The following is a 24,448-nucleotide window of genomic DNA, read 5'->3' on the forward strand; positions in this document are numbered from 1 at the left end:
ATTTATTCTTTCTTCAGTCATATTACTCTTGTAACCTTTTAACTTTTCTTATTACTCGTCAGACTTTTTTTCCCAACCTCTAGCAGTATGTCATTTTTGCTCTTTCTCGAGCTATTGGAGACAAGTGGAAGAGGGCAAAGGCCATCTCAAATGCAGGCAGACAGGAAGAGAAGACAGATATGTTGCTGATACTGCCAAGCTTATTCTTCACTGTCTCATTACCGGATGGCCAATGCCTGCCTGCTGGCCCTCTCTCTCTCTCACACTTTTTTTTTTTTTCCCTTTGTCTCCAGCTCTTAGCTGAACACACATACACATCAGACACAAACGCCACACAAACCAAACAGTCTGACAGGCTGACCGTTTACCTCTGCACACACACGTCAGGACAAAAACCTACTTTCTCTCTCACACATGCACGCACACACCTGCTCTTGTTTCCTTTTGCATTTATTTATTTATTTATTTATTTATTTTAAATTTAGTCAGAGACAAATGTGCCTCTTCAGAGCAAACACAAGGCTTTATATGCAACCCCATTCAACATCAAGGCAGCATGAATTAGTAAAGCAGAGACATAAAGAGGACAAAAACCAAGCCAAAAACAAATCAATACAAAAAAAGGGCAAACAAAATAATCTTCAAAAATAATAGAAATAGTTAAGAGTCTTAATGCAACTCTACCATCATATACTTGTGGATCAATGTAAGCAGAACATTGCTAGTTAAAATACGACCAAGGTGTTACAAATAAGGAAGTAGAATACTACTGAATTGTATGTAATTTTATACTAACTATATATCTTGATATATGTAGTAAGCATATAACTACTATATATAGTTAGTAAGTTTACATATAATTATATATGTAAATATCTCCAGAGTCCACTTCATATGTTTGCTGGTCCTCCTCCAAGGACTCCCAGAGGACTCTGTGAACGTCTTAGTGGAGCCAGATGGCCCCCATCTTAGGTATTCAGCTGTGGCAGTGAAGTAACAGCCAAGGAGGTGTCACAGTCAAAGCTAAATGCAACCGCCATTGCCATCAACATATGAGCACACACGCACATACAGAACTGAGCAACATAATAGGAAGTGAGACTTTGTTATTGTCAGCGAAAAGTTTAAAAAAAGGTAAGAGAGAAGTTCTGTTTAAAGTTTTAGTGCGTCTGTGTCATGGTATGTTTATTGTCTAAGTACTATGTTTGCGCAAGTACATATTTGGAATGCACTTTTGTATCTCTGTTGGTGTGCATGTCCTTAAAAGTGATGATGTATGTGTGGGGAGAACAGTGAGCTGTTATTCATTGCATTTAAAACTAAAAATATATTTTATTGAGTCATAGCAAACCAGTTCCTCTCTAGGAATGAGATTGTTAGGAAAGTTCTGATCTATGCTTGCTCGTAAGGTAAGACAAACACCCACTTCTTTATCCAGAAGAAATGCATGCAATTCCTACTTGTTGGAATATTTATCTTATCAGTTGTGAAAGTATGGACTTCTTTAACTGCTGCTCTAATAGTTGATCAAAAATGTTTCTGTGCATTTGCATTTGATAAAGAATCAATGTGGGTTCCAATGCGCATGCTGCTGAGAATTCCAATATACGCGCACCGCACATTTCCGGCCAAGCCACCCATCATAGCGCCCCGTTTTCTGCCTCTCTAAATCCCAGACCGCATCCCCTCTGTTTACTGGAAATGCTTCCCTTGTGCCTTGTCCCATATCCTGTAATCCTTTGCCATGTTCCAAGAGCCCATGTTCAGCTATTGTCCTCCTCACCTGTTCTACACTGCCAATCATCAACATCACCTTCTGTTGTCTCCCTTCATCTATTGCCAACTTTTCTTGAATTTTAAATCCTTGTATTTTCTGCTGTTCCTCAACTCTAATTGCCTTTCACTCATAATTTTCAGCCTTCTTTACTTTCACCCTTCGAAATCTTTATTTTCCTATTTGTGTATTCTCTTGACAGATATTACATATCGCTAATGTTCTTAGAGGTTTCTTTTCTACGTTCTATTCTGATCTTGATGGGTTAATTCAGGGAGCCTGGGCCCAGTTAAGGATGGAAAACGGGACATTTCTCCTATCCTCCGCAGACATACATCTGTCAAATTCTCCTCCATCAACACACTTACATGCATATTTCAATGCTTTGTCTTGCCTGCCCAGGAGATGTGCCTTCTTCCTCTTGGCCCTGGAGTGGATCTTAATAACTTCACATTTGTTATCGTCTTGTGTGGACTGCTCAGGATTTGTTCTGTGCTCCAATCGAGGGCCCTAGTGTGCACATTCAGTTTGCATGTTTGTTGTTGTTCAGTCTTTATGCTTGCCCAGGCTTATTTTGCCAAGGACTTTTGAGATGGGAATGCTAAAATCCTCCATAAACAAAATAAGCTTTGAATATGTTGTGCAGACTTTGATTTTAGATGTGCAGAGAAATCAGCTAGTGACGATCTATTCATCCATCCTTAGTACATCCCGCTATTTTCATGGTCATGGGAAGTCAGCAGTCATCAGGCGAGATGCATGATAAAACCTGGATAAATCACCAGTCCATCACAGGACAACACAGTGACACAAAGGAGATACACACCTGGATGCTAATACCTATAACTAATTTAGCATATTGAATCAATTTAACAGTTATGTTCTTGGACTATGGGAAGAAGCCGGCGTACACGGATACAACCCATCCATGCATCTGGAGAATATGCAGACTCCATGCAAAGATCGTAGGCTGGGTCTTTCTGGGATTTTAACCCAACATGTTGTCCTGACTGGTGACTGGAATGTGAGAATTCTAAGACTTATCTGCTCTGATCACCTAGAAATTCAAAAATCACATCTTTTTAACATTCGGCATGTTATTAAGGGGTCCTCTAAGCTCCTTCAAAACCCATATAATTAAAACGTATGTACACATACAAACTGAGATCGACATTGGCAGATTAAACAATTATAAAAATCAGACATAAGAAATCAGTTATAAAATCATTATTGTTGCATTTCAAACTTTTTGCTGTTAGATTTTCTATGTTTCGTCATTTCCCAGTCACAGATTAATTAAAAGGCTGCCCTAACAGTCAAATGTCTTAAATGTACTTGGTCAAGAAAGAAAAAAAAAAAATAATGTGTGGGTAAAGCAATTTAAAGGCAAACATAATGCAGGTAATTTACAAAATGGACAGACAGCAGTCAAATAGCTTACTCCAGGTTAAGTTATTCAAATTGCAACTGTATTTCTACACTAGAGGAACTCGCACCTTTGTCGAAACATTGCAGGTATGTGTCTAACAATGACTAAGCTATGTTGGGCAAGGTTTGCCCTCTCTGGCGCAACGTTCCCACCAGACAAATGCTGCCCACACCAGTGCTGGTGGATCTGACAGCCAGAAAGGCCTGGTGTTTGTGCTGCCAGCCCGGCAGCATTAGCTCAGCTTCATCCAGGCCTGGAATCAAGGCAGATGGCAGTGGAATAGAAAAGAGGAAAAAGACACTGTGCTGTGTGGGTCTATATATTGGAAGCCGTCAGCAAAAGGTGGAATGAAAAAGACAAAATCAGGTAGGTAGCAACATGTTTGTTCACCGTAACAACATCATCATCATGACCTTAAATGTTATCTTGTCAACACTTCATCTAAAATTGCTTTTTATCATGAACTACTGTGTACTATATACAGGTGCTGGTCATAAAATTAGAATATTGTGATAAAGTTCATTATTTTCCATAATGTCATGATAAAAATTAAATTGTCATATATTTTAGATTCATTGAACACCAACTGAAATATTTCAGGTCTTTTACATTGAATCTTCCTCAGGGTCCGGTCACCTCTTCTCGTTGTGCAGCGTTTTCTGCCACACTTTTTCCTTCCTACTGACTTCCCACTGAGGTGCCTTGATATAACACTCTGCAAACAGCCGATTCGTTCAGAAATTTCTTTCTGTTTCTCACCCTCTTGCTTGAGGATGTCAGTGATGGCCTTCTGGACAGCAGTCAGGTCAGCAGTCTGACCCATGATTGCGGTTTTGAGTAATGAACCAGGCTGGGAGTTTTTAAAGGCCTCAGGAATCTTTTTCAGGTGTTTAGAGTTACTTTGTTGATTCAGATGATTATTTTTATTGCTCGTTCAGAGAACCTTTTCATAATATTCTAATTTTTTGAGACAGGGATTTTGGGTTTTCATGAGCTGTTTGCCAAAATCATCAAAATTAAAACAATAAAAGACCTGAAATATTTCAGTTGGTGTGCAATGAATCTAAAATATATGACAATTTAATTTTTATCATGACATTATGGAAAATAATGAACTTTATCACAATATTCTAATTTTATGACCAGCACCTGTAGTTATTTTACTCCTGCTGCAGCAGATACATGTATCTGTGGGCACTCTTGTACGGGATGTCCAAGCACATCTGTCAGCTGCTGTGGCCTCTCTGTAGATGCACAATCAATCCAATTCATCGAGGGACTTTAAGGGCTGCCAATGACAGGCTCAGCTATTACTTGAATGACAGCTGATTAGTCTCATCAACAACAAAAAAAATGTGATTAACAGCCCTCAACATTTCAGCAGAAAAAGAGTTGGTGGTTGCCATGTTTCCTTTTGTTTTAGATACATTAACATGGTTTTGGTACATCAGATTTTTATTTTATTTTTTCCAGACTTAACATTTCTTGAACTTGGCAAGTAAAACCTTTGCATATGAAATCTCACCCTTTAAAATATAAGACTGTATGTTTCTACACATAGACAAAATTGGATTTAGCAAAAGATTTATTTTAAATTTGGCCCTTTTTTTATAGATAAAACGCATTATAGTAATTTCAGCTTCACAAAGTGTGATGTGTGTAAAATAAAACTGTTCCTAATGAACTGTCCCAAAGTTGAGCTTGGGTGTTGATGTCCTATGCAAAAAACTAAATTCTAACCAACTAGATTTAATTTGCTATAAATCCTTCAAAAACATTCAATAAAAAAATAAAAATACATTGCTAATTGATGCTGCTTGTAGTTTTTTTTTTTTTTTTTTGACTATTTGACTTGCTACCTGAAACGTACTGAAACTTGAAAGTTTCAGTACCTCTTGAGCAGAAAGTCACAGATTGAAATTCCAGACACAAAAAATGCTGCTCTAGTAAATGCGCTGCATAAATCCATGATCTTCTCACAGGGGAGAAAAAATTAAAAAGCAGGAGGCTTTACCTCTGATGATGGTGAGCTTGGCGCTGACGGAATTCTCGCCTGCGCTGTTCTCTGCTAGACACTCGTAGATATTCTCATCACGTGGTGCTCGGAGAGGTTGGATTCTGAGCACAGCGCCAGCACCCTCGTCAAACTCAATGGTCTGTGAAATGAAGCATAAGGAGTAAAGTTTGGCTATGTTTGTTTGGGATTTCAATTTAAATACCACCATTTTTTAAGTTGGCAGCAAAGTGTAAGTAAAGAGTAGATCACCAGAGAAAGCAACCAGCGATGGACAACATGGAGCTGAAATTTATCACAACCTGTTTTGCAATTTTCTTTCAAGTGATTATAAACAATATTACAATTCAACACAGTTTTCTGGGAAATAATCACTGCTTTACTTTGCTGACTTCTACAGAAAATTTGCTACTTTAATCAACCAATTACATTAGTGCAAGAAGTTAAAGATACACAATAATGAAGAGTCATACATTGAAACATGACAAGGAATTTGTTTATGCTTTATGAAAACTCAATATGAAAAAAAAAACTGTTTGGGCTTCAAAAGTAACAGTCATACTATCAGATTTTGTGTTTGTCATTGACTATATTTATTTATATTGTCAGATGGACATAAGTACGAATATTGTCCCACTGTGATCGGTTAACATGTAGACAAGTGCACCACACATGTGGTTTATTCTATTCTTCTGAAACCAAACAATGCAAAAAAATAAAAAATAAAAATCCATTAAAGACAGAGTTTCCCTCAACACAGTTTGTGTTTTCATCTTGTTTTACAACTGCAATTATGCCTCTTTTCTGCTTTGTTCTTGTGTTTCTAAGGTTTGTTGAAAGTCCTTGGAACAACAAAGACGGATAACATATGGGTTAGGATTGTGGTTGAGAAATAGGAATTACATAAACAGTAACTGTTCAGTTATGTTCTGTTTATATGAAGTTTGTGAAGGACTCTATTAACATTGCAGACAGATTGTGGCCACCGGGTTGGTGTTTGGATAACCTAATCTGATCCGACTGAAAATCAATAGATCAATAGGTGCAAAACTAGAATTTTGATGGCGGCAGTTGTGAAATAATCGGCCTCAGCTTTTTGCACAAACCGTTGTCTTCTGACCTCTTTTCTTTGGTCTAATTTTGGATAAACCAGTCAAGGAAGATGATTAGATTCCAAGCCTGACGGCATAAACCACAGTTCTAGTGTCTACCCCTCTTAAATGGAAGCTTATACCATTACAACCAAGGCTTTACTGCTCCAACCATCTGAGCAATGTGTGACTTTGAACCACAAACAGGAGCCTTCAGCAGCTCTGCTGTTTGTGTGACGCACATCCCGGCCTGAGCAGCTAATTAGGCTAAAAACACTGCAGAGCATGCCACCGTGATCAATATCAAAGTAGCTGTCTAGAGGGTAGAGAGGATAAGAACAGAAATGAAACTACAACTTCAAAACCCACTTTACCAATTTTTATGCCCAGCTAAATGGGAACCATCCATTCGGCTGGGCTCCTTCGTGCCCTTGGCTTTGTTTTCCACTTATCATGCAGAGGAGGAGCAAGCACAAACAGAACTTGTCTTTTTATTTTATCCTCAGTTGGGATTCTGCTCTTCCTGTTGATGCTTGTCATTTTTTTTTTTTTTTTTTTTTCACTTTTGCTTTTCAGCGCCTTCCCTCACGGTTTCCCTCACGCCGCTACGCATGAATGTGCGGGTTCGGGTGTATGCATAGATCTGAGTGCTGTCACTGTTAAATAAAGCAACTTTTTAATTAAGAGACACTGAGCATCAGTCAAGACTCTTAGAGATGCCATCTGGGATGCCTGCCGAGAAGTGAATAACAAACATCATGAATAACGCACAGGCATAATCATGCAGTCAGGGCTGCTTCAAGAAAAAAAAAAACAGCTCTGGTAAAATGTGACAATAACAGAGTCAGTCAAGTGCAAAAAGGACACAGTTTGTGGAATGTAAGGGATCAGCACTTCAATGCTGGGCAGCTGTAGCTAATGATAGACATGTAAATGTTCAAAGGTTAAAAGAAGTAAATCCACGAAAGGTGTGATGTGTTTTCTACATCAATTTGTAAAAATCATGAGGGGAAAGTTAAAATAATGAGCCTTTTCAAAATTGCTATGATAAACTCAAGCTGAAAGAAAACGGCTCACAAGATGGTAAAACAGAGTAACTGAAAGTCAAAACAGTTGTAATTGTACAGAGTTTTGTGAAGGTATTCATATGCCTTGACCTTTTCCACATCATGTTATGTTACAGTCACAAACTTGAATGTATTTTTCTCAAAGTTTCATGTGGTAGAGCAATACAAAGAAGCACATAATTGAGACATTAAGGGACATGGATTTGTAGATAATAATAAAAAAAATTCTCCCTCCCCCAAGAGATGATTTGGTAGAGCCATTTTTCACTGCAATTGCATCTGCAAATATTTTGGGGTATGTCTCTACTAGCTTTGCTCATCCACAGCTTTCCTGTCCCTGCTGAAGAAAAGCATCATTGCTGCCACCAACATGGTCATATGCAGTGTACATAAACACATTGTGATTTGCCTGTTGACAAATTTGGTCTTATTTGTATTTATTTATTTATGACCATAGAAGCTTAATTTACATTCTAACTATGTTGCTTACATGGCTTGAGGCTAACTGAATCACACGACTTTACAAGTTTCTTTCCACACTGACTTTCATCTCATCGTCCACGGGAGTCAGATTTGTGCAGTGCCAAACTAATAGTTGTTCTATCAAGAGACTTCAACCTGAGCAGTTGGAATGTGTAGTTTCTGCAGAGATATAATATTGTCTCAGTTCCCTCTGTTAAAGCTCTCTTCTCCCAACTGGTCAACTTAGACAGATGGCTATGACTTTGTAGGTTTGCAGTTGTGCTATACTTTTTTTCCGGTTTCTGTTAATAAACTCACCGGTGCACAGTGATTTGGGATGTTGTTTTATAAGCTAGCCCTACCAATAACTTCTCCATATTTGTGTTTCTGAGTGTTGCTCTTTGCTCCGTGGTTTTCATGTTGCTTTTTAGTTTATATACTATTGTTCTTCATAAAAGCCCTCACATAATGATTACATTTATAATAACAGTACATTACACTGGTAGGCTCCACTTAGTAGCTTTGCATTATTTAGTGCTGATCTATCACATGAAGTTGTAAAATAGTAAACTGAAGCTTGTGATTGTAACAAGGCAAATGTGCGAAAAGTTCAACGTTTGTGACTACTACATGAAGGAATAAAGAGGGCACTTAAGAGCCCACTACTTTGCAATCAGAATCAATAGCAAAGAACAAGATGTCCTCCATTTTCACACAGCACCAAAATCTTTTTAATGTGATTAATTCCATTACATGTTTTCAAGTTGTATTTAATAATTCACTCTAACAGACACGCATGTGAGCATTTAGGTATGACATGACAGTAACATAAACACTCTGTCTCCCCACATTAAGTCAGCTCAGCACACCTACAGATAGCAGAAAGGTACAGCATAATTCACAAACTTACCTCTATGCGCTGAGAGTTCACCTTCTTTCCTTTCTTGTTCCAACTAACTTTTGGCTTGGGGTCGCCTGTTGCCTGGCAGACAAAGGAGACCACTCCACCCGAGACACCAATCTGGTCAACAGGAACTTTAGTGAACTCTGGCTTTGCTGGAGAGCAAAGAAAAACATATATTACCACAGGCTATAAGATAAATGCTGCAGCACTGGTGCTAACTCAGTTCCTTTAATTACATTTCACAAAGAACTCACTTCCAAATGTCAACCAAGTGCATGTGCAAGCATCCACACATACTTTATCTTGGTCTGTATCTAATTTTCACTTTGCACATCTCCTTGTATCCACTCCTCAAACTGTAGTGCTCTACGACTTTCAAATTTATATGGTAATGCCCAGGTTGTGATGATTACAAGCTTAAACATGTATCATTTCACAAAAAAAAAAAAGAACAAAGGACAAAGGACAAGGTCCAGTGAAGACGCAAATTCTTTGGAAAAGGTCATTAACCCTCCTGTGGTCTTAGCACGACGCTCAGGAGGAGCATGGCAGATGTCATGGTTGAACAACAGGGAAGCAGTGGGGGTGTCCCGTCAGACCGTCAGTACCTAAAACCAAAAAAACATCATACGGCAATGATCAAACCAAAAAAACCTTGTAAAAGCGCATGCAGGATCAGTGTGACCCTGCCGGATTGTGAACAGGGTAAAAAGCTTGCGGTGTTCAATCTACCCTGTCCCTTAAGACCAGGGGCGAGTTAAAGCTGTGACCTGGTATAAGAGAGTTTTCCTCTTTATGGTAATAGCTAACTTATTTCTACTACAGAACAGTGAAAAACAATCATTAGTTGAACTGCTCAAATAGAAAATCCCTCAGTTGTTTTAACTAAAAACCAACGGTGAAAATAGCCGTCGCAGTCCATCAAAAGTTTAACACACGTTTGGGTTAAAGTAGGTTTAAGAGAACAAACTGGATAGAAAAAGAGAGAGAAAAAAAACCTACAGCCTCCTGGGGAACTTGTTAAATCTGAATCACACAGATATACGGCAATGATCAAACGGCCAAGCGCACAACATCAAATTAATAATTGAGGGACCACGGGCCGACACAGGTCTCCAAGCACTGCTAAACACATATGAGGGAGAATTCCTGCATTCATTATCAGGCAAAGAGAGGTGGGAAGAAGGAGAATGAACCAAAAAGAAATGGCATGAGACATGGCAGAGGAAAAGAAGAAACGTGAGCGCTCTGCCTCAGGAAAATAGGGCAAGTACACTCAAAGTTCAACTCACTGCCTCCAAATATTAAGCCAAATATTTCACAATATTGTGAAAGGATCAAACCAACCACAACGCAGCTCTTCCAACTAAGTAAGTGTTTAATTCATAATAAGATTATTAGGGACTATCAAGGATACACAACAACACATTTTTGTTTTTCACTCTTAAAGCTGAATCCTTGCATCATTATGCTGTCTGTGCTCGAAAACTGCAACACCAATAATAGGATTTAAAAAAAAAAAGAAAAGAAAGAAAGTCCAACAAAATGAACTTAGAACAAAGCTTTAAACTTTTTCTCACTGTATATTTCACAGATATGTATTTAGAAATACCATAAAGGTTGCGGCGTAAACTGAGCACCTTTGCCTTCTCGTCATCTTAAGGAAGTGGCTTACTTCATCTTCCTGCTGCATAAAATGATCCCTACTGGCATTTACACTTTCAATTTCCATCCTAAACATCTCTGTGCAGCTTTACACAACACCGCTTCTCCAGATTTGACCTTCCTTTACAATGTGCCCTCTGTTGAGACAGAAGAGGGCTTTACACACAGCAAGCCCATGGCAGTGGTTCTTACTGAAGGCCGGCATTCTTTGATTAGTTTTCCAGTGGACTGTTTGACATTTCCACCTGTCGCATTCTCCCCCTCTCTCCGGCTTCACAAGTTGAGGGAGATGTAAAATAAATGTGAATGCCTGGGTGTCTGGCTGAATTTACCTCCTGACAGATTTTGGATTTTTTTTCTTTTTTTTTTTTTTTTTGCTATACAATGTACTGTATATAGTTTTGAGTATTACTTGAGGTAGGGTTTAAATAAAATAGGCAGTCAGCCAAAAAGAGAGCTGTGAAGAAGAAACAAAAAAAAAACAGATGGGATAGAAATAAAAATGGAAAATGACACAGTCATGAACGACAGGACGAGTGAAGGAGCAGGTGGAAAGGTCAGTGGTGGAGGGAATGCTAGAAGAGTAGAGAAAGAAGGTGACAGGAGGTCTAGAAGCTCTGAAATTGGTAAGAATGAGTGTGGTATAAAAAGTGCTGGGCAACTCATCAAAAAGTTTTCCTAACTTTAACAAATTCTAGCTCGTACTATTTGTAACTCACAATTGCCAAGCTGATCTACTTCTTGAGGGTCTATTTATTGCCTAAAGAAGAAATGTGTATATGCTGAGAACACAGAAATTTATATATGATGACAACACACCAAGCATTTTTCTAATCTCATCTTTGACACATCAGAATACATTCTGTCATATGTTAATTTCAGTCGCACTTTTAAAATTATCACTTGCATCTAAACCTCATGCTCCATAGTGCATCTCACAATTAGAAGATGTGAATGTATAAGAAGGCTATGCTTTTTTCAACTATTCAAAAGAAGTAAGGCTTGTGCACATAGTGTCTTCTACATGTGGAAAGAAAAGTTTCTTTATAATAAATACAGCCTTAACGGGTCAGAAAATATAATAAAACCTTTACACAAAGCACTAAAAGCCAATGATAAAACTTTCAAATGTATTCTTCAAGTAACTATAACAAGCAAAGAGGCATTAAAACAGGAGTCATTTGAGTAAAAAAAAAAAGTCTGGTCAGGAGTCTGGAAGTAGACCCCTGCACAATCTAGAGATGAAGACGTTTCCAATAATCTAAATGAGAAACAAAATAAGTCGATGACCAGCCTCACGTTTATGTTTTGAAGCTAACAATTTTATTTTTGAAATATTTTCCAACTGAAATAAATTTCAGACCAGATTTTAGGAGTGACTGGTTCTAGAAATGGATTGGCAAAACACATCCGTTCTTCAGATTTGACAACAGAGGTGGATATACAGTAAATGACCATTTTGTTGCCTAATTTGTGAAATGATGCTTCAGAGTCCTTATTGTAGAAGTACAACTAGGTGCCAGCTCTGTACATTTAACATACAATATTTACCTTTTATTAAATTCTATGTAAAAGACTTAGTAGAAAAAATATTGGTGCTAAAACATAAAGGCATGTAACTGCACAAAAAAAGGCTGGTTGAATCTAAGCCTAAATTTTCTTGATAAGAACCAGAAATCCCCAAGTCATGCATTTATTAAGGTGCTGTGGTGCACAGCTGTAAGATCGACCACAACCTAAAGTATTGTCTAAAAACACTTCCTCAAGAGGTACAATGCTCTCTTTTGTTGGATTTTTTATTTGTTAGTATTTAGTGTGTTTAATTGATACATACACCAGATTTTATTCCTTTGACATATCTATTTTTTTTTTTTTTTTTTTGCTCATTCAGCAGACGTACAGATAAAATCCAAAGGAGAAAAGATGGGAATACATTGAAAATATTTGTCTTCCATGTCTTTTGCTGATCTTCTTTATTTGTCTTGTTTATGTAGAGATGGTTAATTTTAAAAGAACCAGTATGCGTTTTTATGTACAAACCATCAAGAACCTCTTCAGCTGGATGTGGGCTTGTGAATTAAAATTACACTGCAATTACTACAGGGGGTATGGAGTTTATGATTGTGTGAACTCTGATGAGCATAATTAACCTTTTTTCCTGTTCTCTTTTGCTATGTGCCTCTGGGCCTCATCTGCCAGTTAGTGCTGACTTTAAGCCCATGCTCTTTTTTTCCTGAAATTTTAACCTCACCACTGCACCAGTAATTGCAGGGTGGAAAAGGTTGAACAGTGTCTGGATTTTAAGTGCTTAAAATGTTTTGTGGTCATGAGTGATGGCACAGACCAGTCCAAAATATCAACAGGTACTTTCACAATGTGTCCTGTAATAAATCGGGCTCGACCTCTAGATAGGTTGTGACATCAGGATCAAATAAAATCCACTGCTAAACCGAGTAGAAGCTTTCAGGCTTTTTGTCCATTTATAGTGCCAGGTAACGTTGACAGCTTAGCAAATTGAGTAGGTAAAGTTGCTAAAGTGTTAAACTGCAAGATTACACCGCTGACACTTTGATTATTTCAATTCTGTGACCTTTTTTCCCTCCCCATACTCTTGAGAAGTGAGATCCTTGCAGAGTGGCAAGTACATAAACAAAAAAATTTACATTAGTAAAAGAATCGTTGCACAAACTGTAATTTTGAATTTTATTTTAAACATTGTTTCTATTTATAATGCTATAACCTCTCATTAAACAGGTGATGTGCCAGTTCAGAAAGCAAAAGTGCAAAGTAAAACATTACCTAAATGCATATTCTTCATTAATACTCCGATGTACATTAGAATTTGCATGCATTATTTTAAGATTTAGCAAAAAAACCACCGGTTGCATTTCAGTTAAGTGAAAATTTGCAAAGGTTCAATATTTTGACCACATAATTATAATTTGGCTAGAAAGAGGTTGCAACACAAAACAGATTTATGGATCAATAAGAAAGAAACATGTCATGTCTTCCAATAGTAAGGCATATAAAGAAACCTTTTACTGAAAAAGAATAACACATTTGCATTTGGATTAAAACAGAACCGTTAAGGGATTGCCTTCCTGACATATTTGCTTAAAGTCTGTTGCTCCATTCTCTGATGAGAACTACAAGGAACTTGTAGTTTTTACACCTGAAGTGGCAAAATGTGAAAGCGATAGGACATTGCGTTCTGTGTAGCATCTTTTGGTGTTATGATGAGGTAGAGTATTCAAGCTAAAAAAAAAAAAAAACAGTAAGAAATTGTGTGGTTCTTTATCTATCTGTGCCATTTCTTAAATGTGTCTTTCCATTTACTGCAACATGTGTAAAAAATCCATCAATATAAACACAAGTAAGCATGCATTATCTTCACATACAGGACATTGAAAGGACATTCCTCCTGCAGTGGACATTTGTCCCTTTCAACGTCTCCCCTCTATTCCCTAAGCTTTTCTCAAACAGGCTGAGGTACAGCAGAGCCCAGATAAGCACACAGAGTCCAGTCTTTATCAGGCTGGCAGTGGGACATGGCCTCAGCTAAAATAACCAGCAATGGGGGCACTGCTATCTTCACACCTCCCCAAGAATAGAACTGATCAACGCATGCGGGGCTGCTCAGAAAAAAAAGAAGTGGGGGGGGGGGGGGGGGACACTCACACTGTGCACACAGACGCCATGTTTAGCTAATACAGCAACCACCTGCTACTGGCCGCTACCTCTGCTGGACCCGATAACACAGAACACACAAGCACTGCAATTTTAATGTGGTGGAGAGTGGGAGGTGGGAATGTGAATATGAGATGGCTCCATTTACAGTACTTTACTGTTGTTGTTTGATGGGGAGGGGGGCTGTAAAAGGAGGTGGGGACTGGCTTTATGACTAATACCGTAATTGGCAGAAAAAGGTTCTCTACTCATAAATAGGAGCCATTATCCACTGAATTAGCAAAGTGGGAGACAAAATGATGCAGAGCCATTCAGTGATTTGCCGAGAAAGGAAGAGAACTGGTAAAGAGCACTTGTTATCTATCTTGCTACAAATAGGGAGCTCACAGCACATTTACCAGCAACATCTGAAAAGAACACCTGGCAACTGTGTCAACTCCCCTCAAAAATAAAATAGAATAAGCTAGCTACATCTTCTTTTGTAAATTGGAAACCCCTAAAATGTATTATTTGCTGAAGATGTTTATTCAAATAATTCCAAAGCTTTATTTTTCATTATTTGATTATTTAGTTTTTTCTCTTAAAATAGTAGCATAAAAATACATAGTTTTTTTTCACATATTTAAATAATAATCACTACCAAGCAAGGGCATTGTTTTATCTCTAATTTTAGAATATTTATATTCATGTTTAGCATATTTATATTGATGTGAAAACAATAAAGCTACTTTAACTAACATTGAACTCAACATACATTCCATACATTCCTTCCACAGATCTGTATGGAATATTTTTGAACGTTTATTTGTTTGGAAATCAGGCTGACCTTTTATTTTGCATTTGTATATTTAGGCAATGTTATGCAGAAGCATATTTAATGGCCATTTACATTTGATGAAATTCAATGATTGTCTTCAAATCTAAAGACCTCATAGTGGCATAAAAGATATAACACGGATAAATTTATATATAAATTACATATATAAACTATATAAAAAGTACTATGAAAAAAAATGCATTATGAGAAAAAAAAACACAAAGACAGTAGCAAATATATATATATATATATATATATATATATATATATATATATATATATATATATATATATATATATATATATATATATATATGTGTGTGTGTGTGTGTGTGTGTGTGTGTGTAAAATACTAGAATATAAACAGTCTCCAAATCACCAGCATCAGTCCATTGGTAAAAAAAAAAAAAAAAAAAGTTTTAATTCTCAATTAAAACCAAATTAAAACTATTTTTAGTTTTCTTTTGACAGAAATACCAGAAAATATTACTTGTGAATTATTTTTCCCAATTTATTAATATGGTGTCAGTTACCAATATTCATAGTTTCTTTTCATTGACTAGGTAAATACACAGCACGCTTGGGTTGTATATTTATTTCACAACTGCTATGTCGTTAAATCTAGCCTTTATGATACTGCATTTTACACTACTGTGTTACACTGGAGCGATACAAAAAGACAATTGTCCATTAGTCCAAGACATGAAAAAAGCTCTCTTTTTTTCCAGTTTGCATGCACACTTTAGAGGTTTACGTCAAGAGGAATACAGAAAAAGACAGAGGAGCAGAAGGACAGACAGATTGATCAAGCCAAATGTGCATTCAAGTGAATGCATAATTAGACTTACACACACACGCACACACATACACCCTCTGGGCCTAAACAACCAAGCTCCATCAATCAGGACCAATTCTCACAGGCTGCCTGGACAAGTGCCATCACTATGGAAACCAAGCTTCAACACTAAACCAGTCTTGCTTTGTCTTGTTTGGAGGTTTTCACTGAGTCACATCCAAGAAAGACCAAAAAAGCAAGGCAAAACTTGAACCAGAAAAAATAACGCAATAAAACTGGAGAAGGAAAAACAACGCCTCAGTCTATTTTCAAATTCTGGTGAGAAAATACAAAAGAAAAGGAAGGACACCTTCAGAGAGCCACGTAAAGAGATTTCAGAAGAAGGGAAACTAGCTTGTCTTCTTTAGTTTGAGTAAATAAGTAAATAAGTCAAATTTTGACAAAATAACTCACTGAATGCTCCCACAAACTGTTGGGTTAAATAAAAACAACATAGAAGATAATCTACAAGGAAAGGATTTATTTCTGTGCAGTTCTGTTTCACTTTGCACATTTAAGACTTAATGGAAAAGTTTATTTTCTAATCACAATATTTTAAAGAAGAACTAAATTGGAATTTTCACTTGGGACAGCTGTGATTTGAATTATACTACCTAGACTGTGCAGCCTGTTACTAGACTTTTTAACTGTATTTTCCCTTCAATAGAATATCATTATGATGCTGAGATGAAGTACAAATGTAAGTTTATATTTCTTTATCCTTTTGTTTCACATGGTATTGTCACCGTGGAAGACCTACTTTAGGGTATATTAACACTTTCCAAAAATATTCTACAGGCAGGAATTGATATTTTTTCAGTTTTGTATTTTTCAAGTTTGAATTTTTAATGAGATGGTATAATATGTGAAGTTTCCAAGGAAGCAAAGACAGTGAGCTTAGTTATATAGCGCTTTCTACGCATTTATACAACCTCTGGTTTTGAAGTTCGAAAGAAAAACATGAGCAGAAACAGGGGAAAATATAGAGTATGCCATCTATGTTGGCTGCACCAAAACAAGAAGATTAAACTTAGCAGGCCTCAAGAGGATTTGCAAAAAGGAAGGGGAAAAACATCTGTGATGGTACACAGAGGTGAAAAACTTTGTCCAGTCACATTACTGTCACAGTGATGCTGCCTTTCTATAAAGAGTGACACTCTTGTAATATGCACAAATTGGTCCCACTGAAACCGCTGTTCAACACTAATAAAAAAAAAAACAGCAAAGGACATTAAGTATCCTCCAACCCATTGGAAATAAATAAACTCAATTCCTGACAGAGTAGACGGAAATTAAACTTAAGAGTGTGTATCTGATATCAATAAGGACACAGAGCTTGTGGAGAGGTGAAACAAGAACAATTTTGTTACATTTAAAAGACTCACTTGAGGCAATTGACACTTGTTGGCTCATTAAATGAAGAGGATGCCTCAAACTGCCAAAGGTGTTGTGGGCCAGATTAAAACAAATGACAAGGGGGAGAAAATGGAGAGAAAACAAACCTCTATGAAGCCACTAAGAGAACACACAAGATGAAACGGTGCATCATTTTTTTTTTATGCCTTCACATCCACCATTAACAGAAAGTTTCTCGTTATAACCCTGGGGGAGATGGTCATTTAAAATGCATCAACTGCCTATGTGATGTGTCGAACTGCTTTCAACAAGCAGATGAAGGAACACGCAACCTTCACACACTTCAATTTCTTGTATTCCTTATTCAAACTGCCTGCAAACCATACAGACTGCTGGTATTTTCTTAGCCTCTTTTAATTGACAATATTTTTTATGATTTATGCTGATAAACAGTTAAAGATGCAATCAAAACTGCAGGCATAGCTTAATGAAATTAGGGCTGTTGTAAACGAATATTTTAGTAATCGAGTAATCTATCGATTATTCTTACGATTAATCGAGTAATCGGATAAAAAAAATTATAAAATGAAATATTGGTAAATCTGGCATAATACCGGTGTTACTATGAGATATCAATATCAGTCCAATTTTTCATATTTGAGGATCCCTAACAGTTGCTTTTTTGTAGTTTAGAAAACTAACCTGTAACAATAATAGCTCACTTTCTAAGTTAACCAGAAGAAAAGTTATAGAAAAATCTGAAATTATATTGAATTTAATAACAAAGAGGCAGGCTCACAAATATGCTTATAAAAAATGTCTACAATCCAGCTTTTAGTTCATGTATTCATCTTCAGTGAGTTTAATAGATTAATTAAACTCACCTTGCCACCTAACCTGTCACGCTTTGGGTTTGAAAATACGGGAAATGCCGCCTGGAGTGGGAGGAGAGGGCGAATGAACGAACGTAAGATGGGGTGGAGGGGAGGAAATAGACCAGCGGACTGACGAACCGTTAGACCGGGGGACGAACACGGGGGGAAGCAATACGGGATATTTACGACACCTTCACTGGTCACACTCAGAAACTCATCTACCAGCCATGTACGATGCGCTCCGCCACCCGTTTCTTCTGACCGGGATATGAAATTTATTGTGCTGTTCGTCGGTAAAGCTAAATTTACACGGTAAGCATAAGCTACTCAGCCGCCCGCCCTGTTCAGGCTATCCGCTCACCTCAGCGCTCTTCCCGCCGTTCGCTTTCAACCATCAGCCCCGGAGGAGAAATGCTGCCGTACTCCAGGCATTCCCCCAGTCATTTTAAGGATGCTTATTGGTTCCCCAAAAAACGATAAAAAGTCGGGCATTATCATCAATCAATAAAATCCCCACGGGCCAATCTTGAAGATTGGACTTTATGCCGCTGAGACTTAGCTTTTGTCAACAACTCAGAGGCGGAAGTGAGAGCTCCGCGCAACGCAAATGAAGTCCCGGCCGGAACACGGTGCGCTAAATAATAAAACATAAATTAACGAAGCTTCGAGGCAGGTAAATTTTCCTCGAGGAATTTTAGTAATCGAGGTACTCGAATCATTCGAGGAATCGTTTCAGCCCTAAATGAAATTGCATATATTTATATAAATAAAATCAAACGCACAAAAAATAAAAAATAAAAAAATTCAATTGTCACTGCTCTGATCTCAGTTGCGGGATATTAGTCTCTCACACAACACAACAGATTCTGACTCATGATCCATCCAAAACAACGCAGTGACCTTCTGCTGGTAAAACTAGGAACAGAAAATAGGAAATGAATATAAATCTTCAGTTGTCAAAGCAACTAAGAAACGTCTTCCTTGTGGGTAGTTACTGATACTTTGGTGATACAAAAAAGTCCATTAGCAAATGACTACTATTACAAAAAAAAAAAAAAAAAAAAAAACAGTAGTTCGCAATTCTAATTGGGTTATTGGCACCTATGTAGTCATTTTATAACTTGTCCAGCTGCACAATAAGGCAGCATCATGGTAATGTAAAGCTGGATGATTAATTTATTGCAGCTATTGTACAACTGAGAGAAAGATAGAGCATCGGCTTAAGTGCAAGTCAGAGAAAGTCAACAATATCTAACGAGTATCTGATGATTTAAAAATATTTTTTGCACACTTGAGAATCAAACTATTTCTATGGTCCAGAACTGAAAATACTAATGAATACAAGTCCAAACAGGCTATGGGAGTAAGAAATCTCTATGTGTACCTTAATTAAAAAGTTACCTGTTTTCTTCTCATTTTGAAAGAGTAGCATAAAGCCCAGAACAAGAAAAGCGAGCCCCAGCATGAGTCTGCAGGGTGCATATGAAATTGAAATTGACAGAATTTACTTGCCAGTGTTGGCTCAAACATAATTTGACTCAAAAAGATAAGACGTGAGCCAACCACAAAGAGGCAAAAAGAGAAACAAGGAGCCGAGCTATAAGAGCAAGAAACAGCTCCACTACGGGGTCTTCTTTTTTTTATTCCAACTACCAGATTCAAAGGAATATAAATAATTGAACACCTTCACCCCATCACTGTGAGTTCTGGCCAATTATTATTTCAAGTTATTTGCCAAGAATGCCACTGTGGAGAACTCTAAAAGGCCAAGAAAAATGAAAGAGACGGGGGGGGAAGGAGGATGAAATGCCACAACATAAATGGATAAATAAGGGATCCTTACATATACAAAACCTAAAAAAAAAAGACATTTATTCCACAAAAGTAATCTCAAAATAGACAGACAGACACCATTACATGAACAATCCAGGGTTCATACACAAGCCGTAACATGAATTATCTTCAATCACGCATTAAAATCATCTATTATCATCATATCTAAATCTTGGATTCTTGATACTAAAAAAGCATTTGAGCTTAAAAAAAAAAAAAAAAAAGAAATCACAAACACTCAGCAGCAGCTTTATCAAGTATACCTACTCAGCTGATTCCCAAACTCCCAAATAGGCCATATACACTGCAGCAATATAACATTTAGATGCATGTGGTATGAAAAAGGACATTTAGGGGACTTTGAGTGTGGCAAGGTGGTCAGATTTACGGATAATGAGTGGCAGGTGTGTGGACAAAAATCTACTGTGGAAATCCCAGAAGTAAATAAGCAGAAGACCACACAGGGTGCCACTCCGGTCAGCTAAGATCATAAAACTCAGATTAAGGTACATTAAAATTTTAAAGTTGGAAAAACATTGCGTGGTTCGATCAGTCATGATATCAGCTGTGATATTCAGATGATGGGGTCAGAAATTGGTGCACACACAATGAAAGCATCTCCCAACCAGTCTGAGCCTGGTTTAATGGCTCAGACTGGTTTAATGGCATGAGCCATATTTTCTTGGCACCCTTTGGGCTTATTGCAATCAACCGAGGCATTGTTTAAATGCCGCAGCCTACATGAGTTTTGTTGCTGTACAGCGTCAGTGTCCCATCTTCTCAATGCTGCGCCAAAAGGAAAATGCTGCACCATGTCACAATGCTTAGAAAATTTCTACGTAGTTTCTTAAATTAGATTTCAGTCCATTAGAGTAGCATTAGGATGTCCAGACGACTGATCTGGAGTTGTTGTGGGAAGCTGTGATTTTAATATGGATCAAAATATCACAGATACGTTTCTGACCTCTTGCTAAAAGTACGTCATGAAAAATTAAGGAAGTTCCGAAGGCAACAGGAGACCCAACCAAGAACTATCTGAGAAAGTGGCCAAAAGTGTGTGTGCGTGTGTGTGTGTGTGCATTGATCAAATTACTGCAATTTAAGCAGAGATTTTACTTGCAACAAGAACACATCAGATTCCACCTCAGCCAACGCTGAAGGTTTACACCTTGATCAATATGTTGCAGTGAACCCTTTGACAAAGCTGAGGTGACAGTTCACATAAGTATCTTTCATAATTTGCACACACACACACACACACACACACACACCCCCGCACACACACACACAAGCAGACAAACACACATGTGGTCCTGAATACAGATGTATGCAAACATGCAGATAAATATGGACTTGAACACAAGCTAGGCATTAATATAGTTGGAGACGCAGGATTTATTGAGCCATATTTCTTTCTCTTTTGATTAAAAAGCGTCTCCTTCTCACTATGATTTATGAGCGTAAATAAAAAGGATCGGAGGGCAGAGAGAGTCAGAGAGAGAAAGTGGGAGGGAGGGACGTGAGGAGAAGGAATGACATCATGCTTTCAGACGGGCTTTTCTGCAAAACGGTGGCATCCTTTCACTCCACCGAGTGGGAGTGAGCACAATTGGACAAGTGCTCTACTGTGTGTGTGGGGGAGGGCGGGGGGGGGGGTTGTGTGTTTGTGTGTGTGGAGTGAATCCAAGCAAGATAGAGACAGGACCCAGGACCTATGTTAGTGTGTAGTGCCTGGAAGCGAGTGAGAAAAATACAAACAAAAAATAAATATATATATATATATATGCAAATATGATACAGAATGAACAGGAGTTTTATCCACGGTTGGAGCATAAAAAGATTGAGGAATAGTAAAAGAATATATCAAAAAAAAAAAAGGCTTTTACACTTCTGACAAACATAAATCGGAGTTTGGATGGTAAGAGTAGGCCAAAAACTTTGTTACTGCATGGAAATGAAATGAAAATATGCTCAGTGGCCTCCAGTACATCAAAAACTTTTGACATCTGCTCATCTGTAATTTGAGATTTCCTTGAGCCACATAACCAAAAAAAGGCTTCAATTATACTACCAGACACTCAAACCACCAGGCAATCAAAGGCAGACATCTCTGTCAGAACATGATGGAAAAAAAAATTAAAAAAAATCAGGTGGTCTTCATGTTATCATAAACCCTTGAGAAAAAACTGAATGCCAAAACTGAAGAAAAATACAGCCGAAGCGTAAAAGGTTAAAAAAGCAATTTATCTCCCAAATTACATCCACAGACATAAATTACATCTAGTGACAAACACAAATTCTATTATATATATATATATATGTATATATATATATATATACACTTACTTATCCATGCAGTCATGTGGGATGTACAAACATTGAAACCCCAGAACCACCCCACCTTTTTCCATTTCTTAGCGAAGCCTCATCTCTGTTTTGTCTCTTTAATGCTGCTCTAAGCCCATTTTAACAGGGAAATGATGCAGAACAAATCCCAAGCAGGAGTTGACAGAATGGGATAAGAAACTACTGATGCACCCTTGTTACGAACATGAGAAGTTAGGGAGGTTAAATGGGTGAATAGTGAGAGATGCCCAATGAATGAATGAGACAACTTTAGTACAACGATATTCTAATCAAGATTTTTTTTTGTCCCAATTGAGGCAATTAAGATTAGATCTTTAACAATACCTGTATAATACAACAGTCTCTTAGCAATTTTTCTCAATGGAAAATGACATTTTGTGCCAGTCTGAGCTAATGGAAATAGAAATTCATATTTTGCTCCAAGGCTGACTTGACCAGTACTGGCACTGTCTTCAACAAACTCATATCTCATTCCTGTTAAAGATAACTTCATTTTTTGCAGATCATTTTTGTGAAGTGCTTGACTAGCAACTGCAACAGTACTCAAAAATCATAGTTTGATAGGTTTTTATTATTTTTACATCAAAAGAAAATGAAAAAAAAATGTAGAGCTTTGTTCTTGCTCGTTTCTTTTATTTACTTTGGTTAGCAGTGAATTCATTAATCTTTTCAATTTCTGAAATTTGGACATTTTCCAGTGAAGTAGCATAGCCAGGCTTACCAAGTACCTTGATAGATGGATAGATTATACAACAACATAGCGCTTGAAAATGGTCAGTGTTGGTGTTTTAAACACTTTGAATAAACCTGTGTCCATTGTGTACTTAGTTACTTTCTTAGATCTGCACATAAACACTCTATATACATGTTTAAAGCAAAACTGCATTTCTATGCATGCATAATGAAAAAAAAGGGCTGTAACAAAGATTTTTGGTATGAATTTGTGCATAGATACACCCCTAGTGTTTTCTCTCAATTGTATATGACTTATTGATAAGTCGGCTCATAACATAACTGTTTACAGATTAGTCAGGAAGTCTACTCGGATCACTTAAAGAAAAAACAAAACAAAAAAAACATCTTCATTAGAACACTCCTACTTTGCAGGACATTAATGCTTTAGAATTATCAGTATTAATAATATATGTCCACAAAGTAGTCCATGAAACAATTCAATGTCCTTTCCACATAACATGTTACTAAGGAAATTCAGTGTGCCTATTAACAATGTGAACTGCTTGCCCCACGTTTTATTTTAATGGAAGTTTGCAGCTAATATTAGAGGTTCTGTAGCCAACATCCATTAACATAAATAACTATAAACTGGTTTCAAAATGTGCTTAAAATACAATAAAAATATCCTCAGTCATCCTCTACTGTACAGATATGCAGGTTCATCACTGTAAACATACTAATGAGTTGGTCATACAAGCCACTTTTTAATGCTTCAGATGTGGTGCGGTTCCTTTCATTTTCTGAGTCAAAACACTGACAAAGTCCTTGAACTGCTGCCCTTAACTGACATCCTGATAACAGCTATAAGGAGGATTACTAAAGCCTATAGAGAGTCTACAGGAAATACAATTTTAAATGATTAACAAAACTGAAGTATCTTAGTTAGAGGGTATATCCAATATGGGCCAGATGCATAAATGATAAAAATGCAAAGCAACCTTGCTCAGCCTTATCCTTTGTGGAAAAATGAACTATGAAACCAGGAAGTCTACCTCTTCAGGTAATAGCACATGCATTTCTGGAACTGATTTAATTCAAGATTTAAATGGTGAACTAGAAATGAGCCAAAAGGGCAACAACATTAAATAGTAAATGAAACAGACAATATTACCTTAGTATTCTGCAGACATTTAGATTGCACACTCATTTTTTTTTATTGGCATTTAAAAAGTATTTTTTCACTTATGTATGGCACAAGTCTGAGTATTAACGGTGCAACTATGGCTGCTCACACAGTGCTGAAACACTTTGTGACAACAAAAAGAACAACTGGGTGGAAATTGCTTTGACTTTCTCACACAGGTTAACAGCTGGTTGATGCAGCACTTAATGTTCTCGAGTAACTTTGAAGAAAACTCTGTACTATTAAAATCTACTTAACTGCATCTTGTTATCTGAACTTTGCTGTTTATGAACCTCTGCAGAGTTTTTTGCACTACACTTAAAGTTTGACAGTTTCTGCTACTTTTTCCCCTCCGATGCAGCAGCTTTCAATTTCCAATTTGAATTTTTTTAACTTCAAAGTTGGGACTAAGAA

The 24,448-nt window shown here is 37.2% G+C and overlaps 1 protein-coding gene across 2 annotated transcripts in view; it reads right to left on the bottom strand.

Annotated features, from left to right (window-relative positions):
• Positions 1-24,448, bottom strand: part of ptprsa (protein tyrosine phosphatase receptor type Sa) — a 245,785-nt gene that overhangs the window by 110,062 nt on the left and 111,275 nt on the right. For both annotated transcript variants that reach the window (XM_088005040.1, XM_088005041.1), the window contains 2 exons: positions 8,748-8,893; positions 5,218-5,359 (listed from right to left, as the gene is read on the bottom strand). In XM_088005040.1, the coding sequence (XP_087861166.1) occupies positions 5,218-5,359; positions 8,748-8,893 (288 nt within the window). The remainder of the gene's footprint in view (positions 1-5,217; positions 5,360-8,747; positions 8,894-24,448) is intronic.

This window comes from Poecilia mexicana, unplaced genomic scaffold, assembly GCF_051168715.1.
Source record: "Poecilia mexicana isolate PSO_F unplaced genomic scaffold, ASM5116871v1 scaffold_4, whole genome shotgun sequence".
NCBI classification, from domain to species: Eukaryota; Metazoa; Chordata; class Actinopteri; order Cyprinodontiformes; family Poeciliidae; genus Poecilia; species Poecilia mexicana.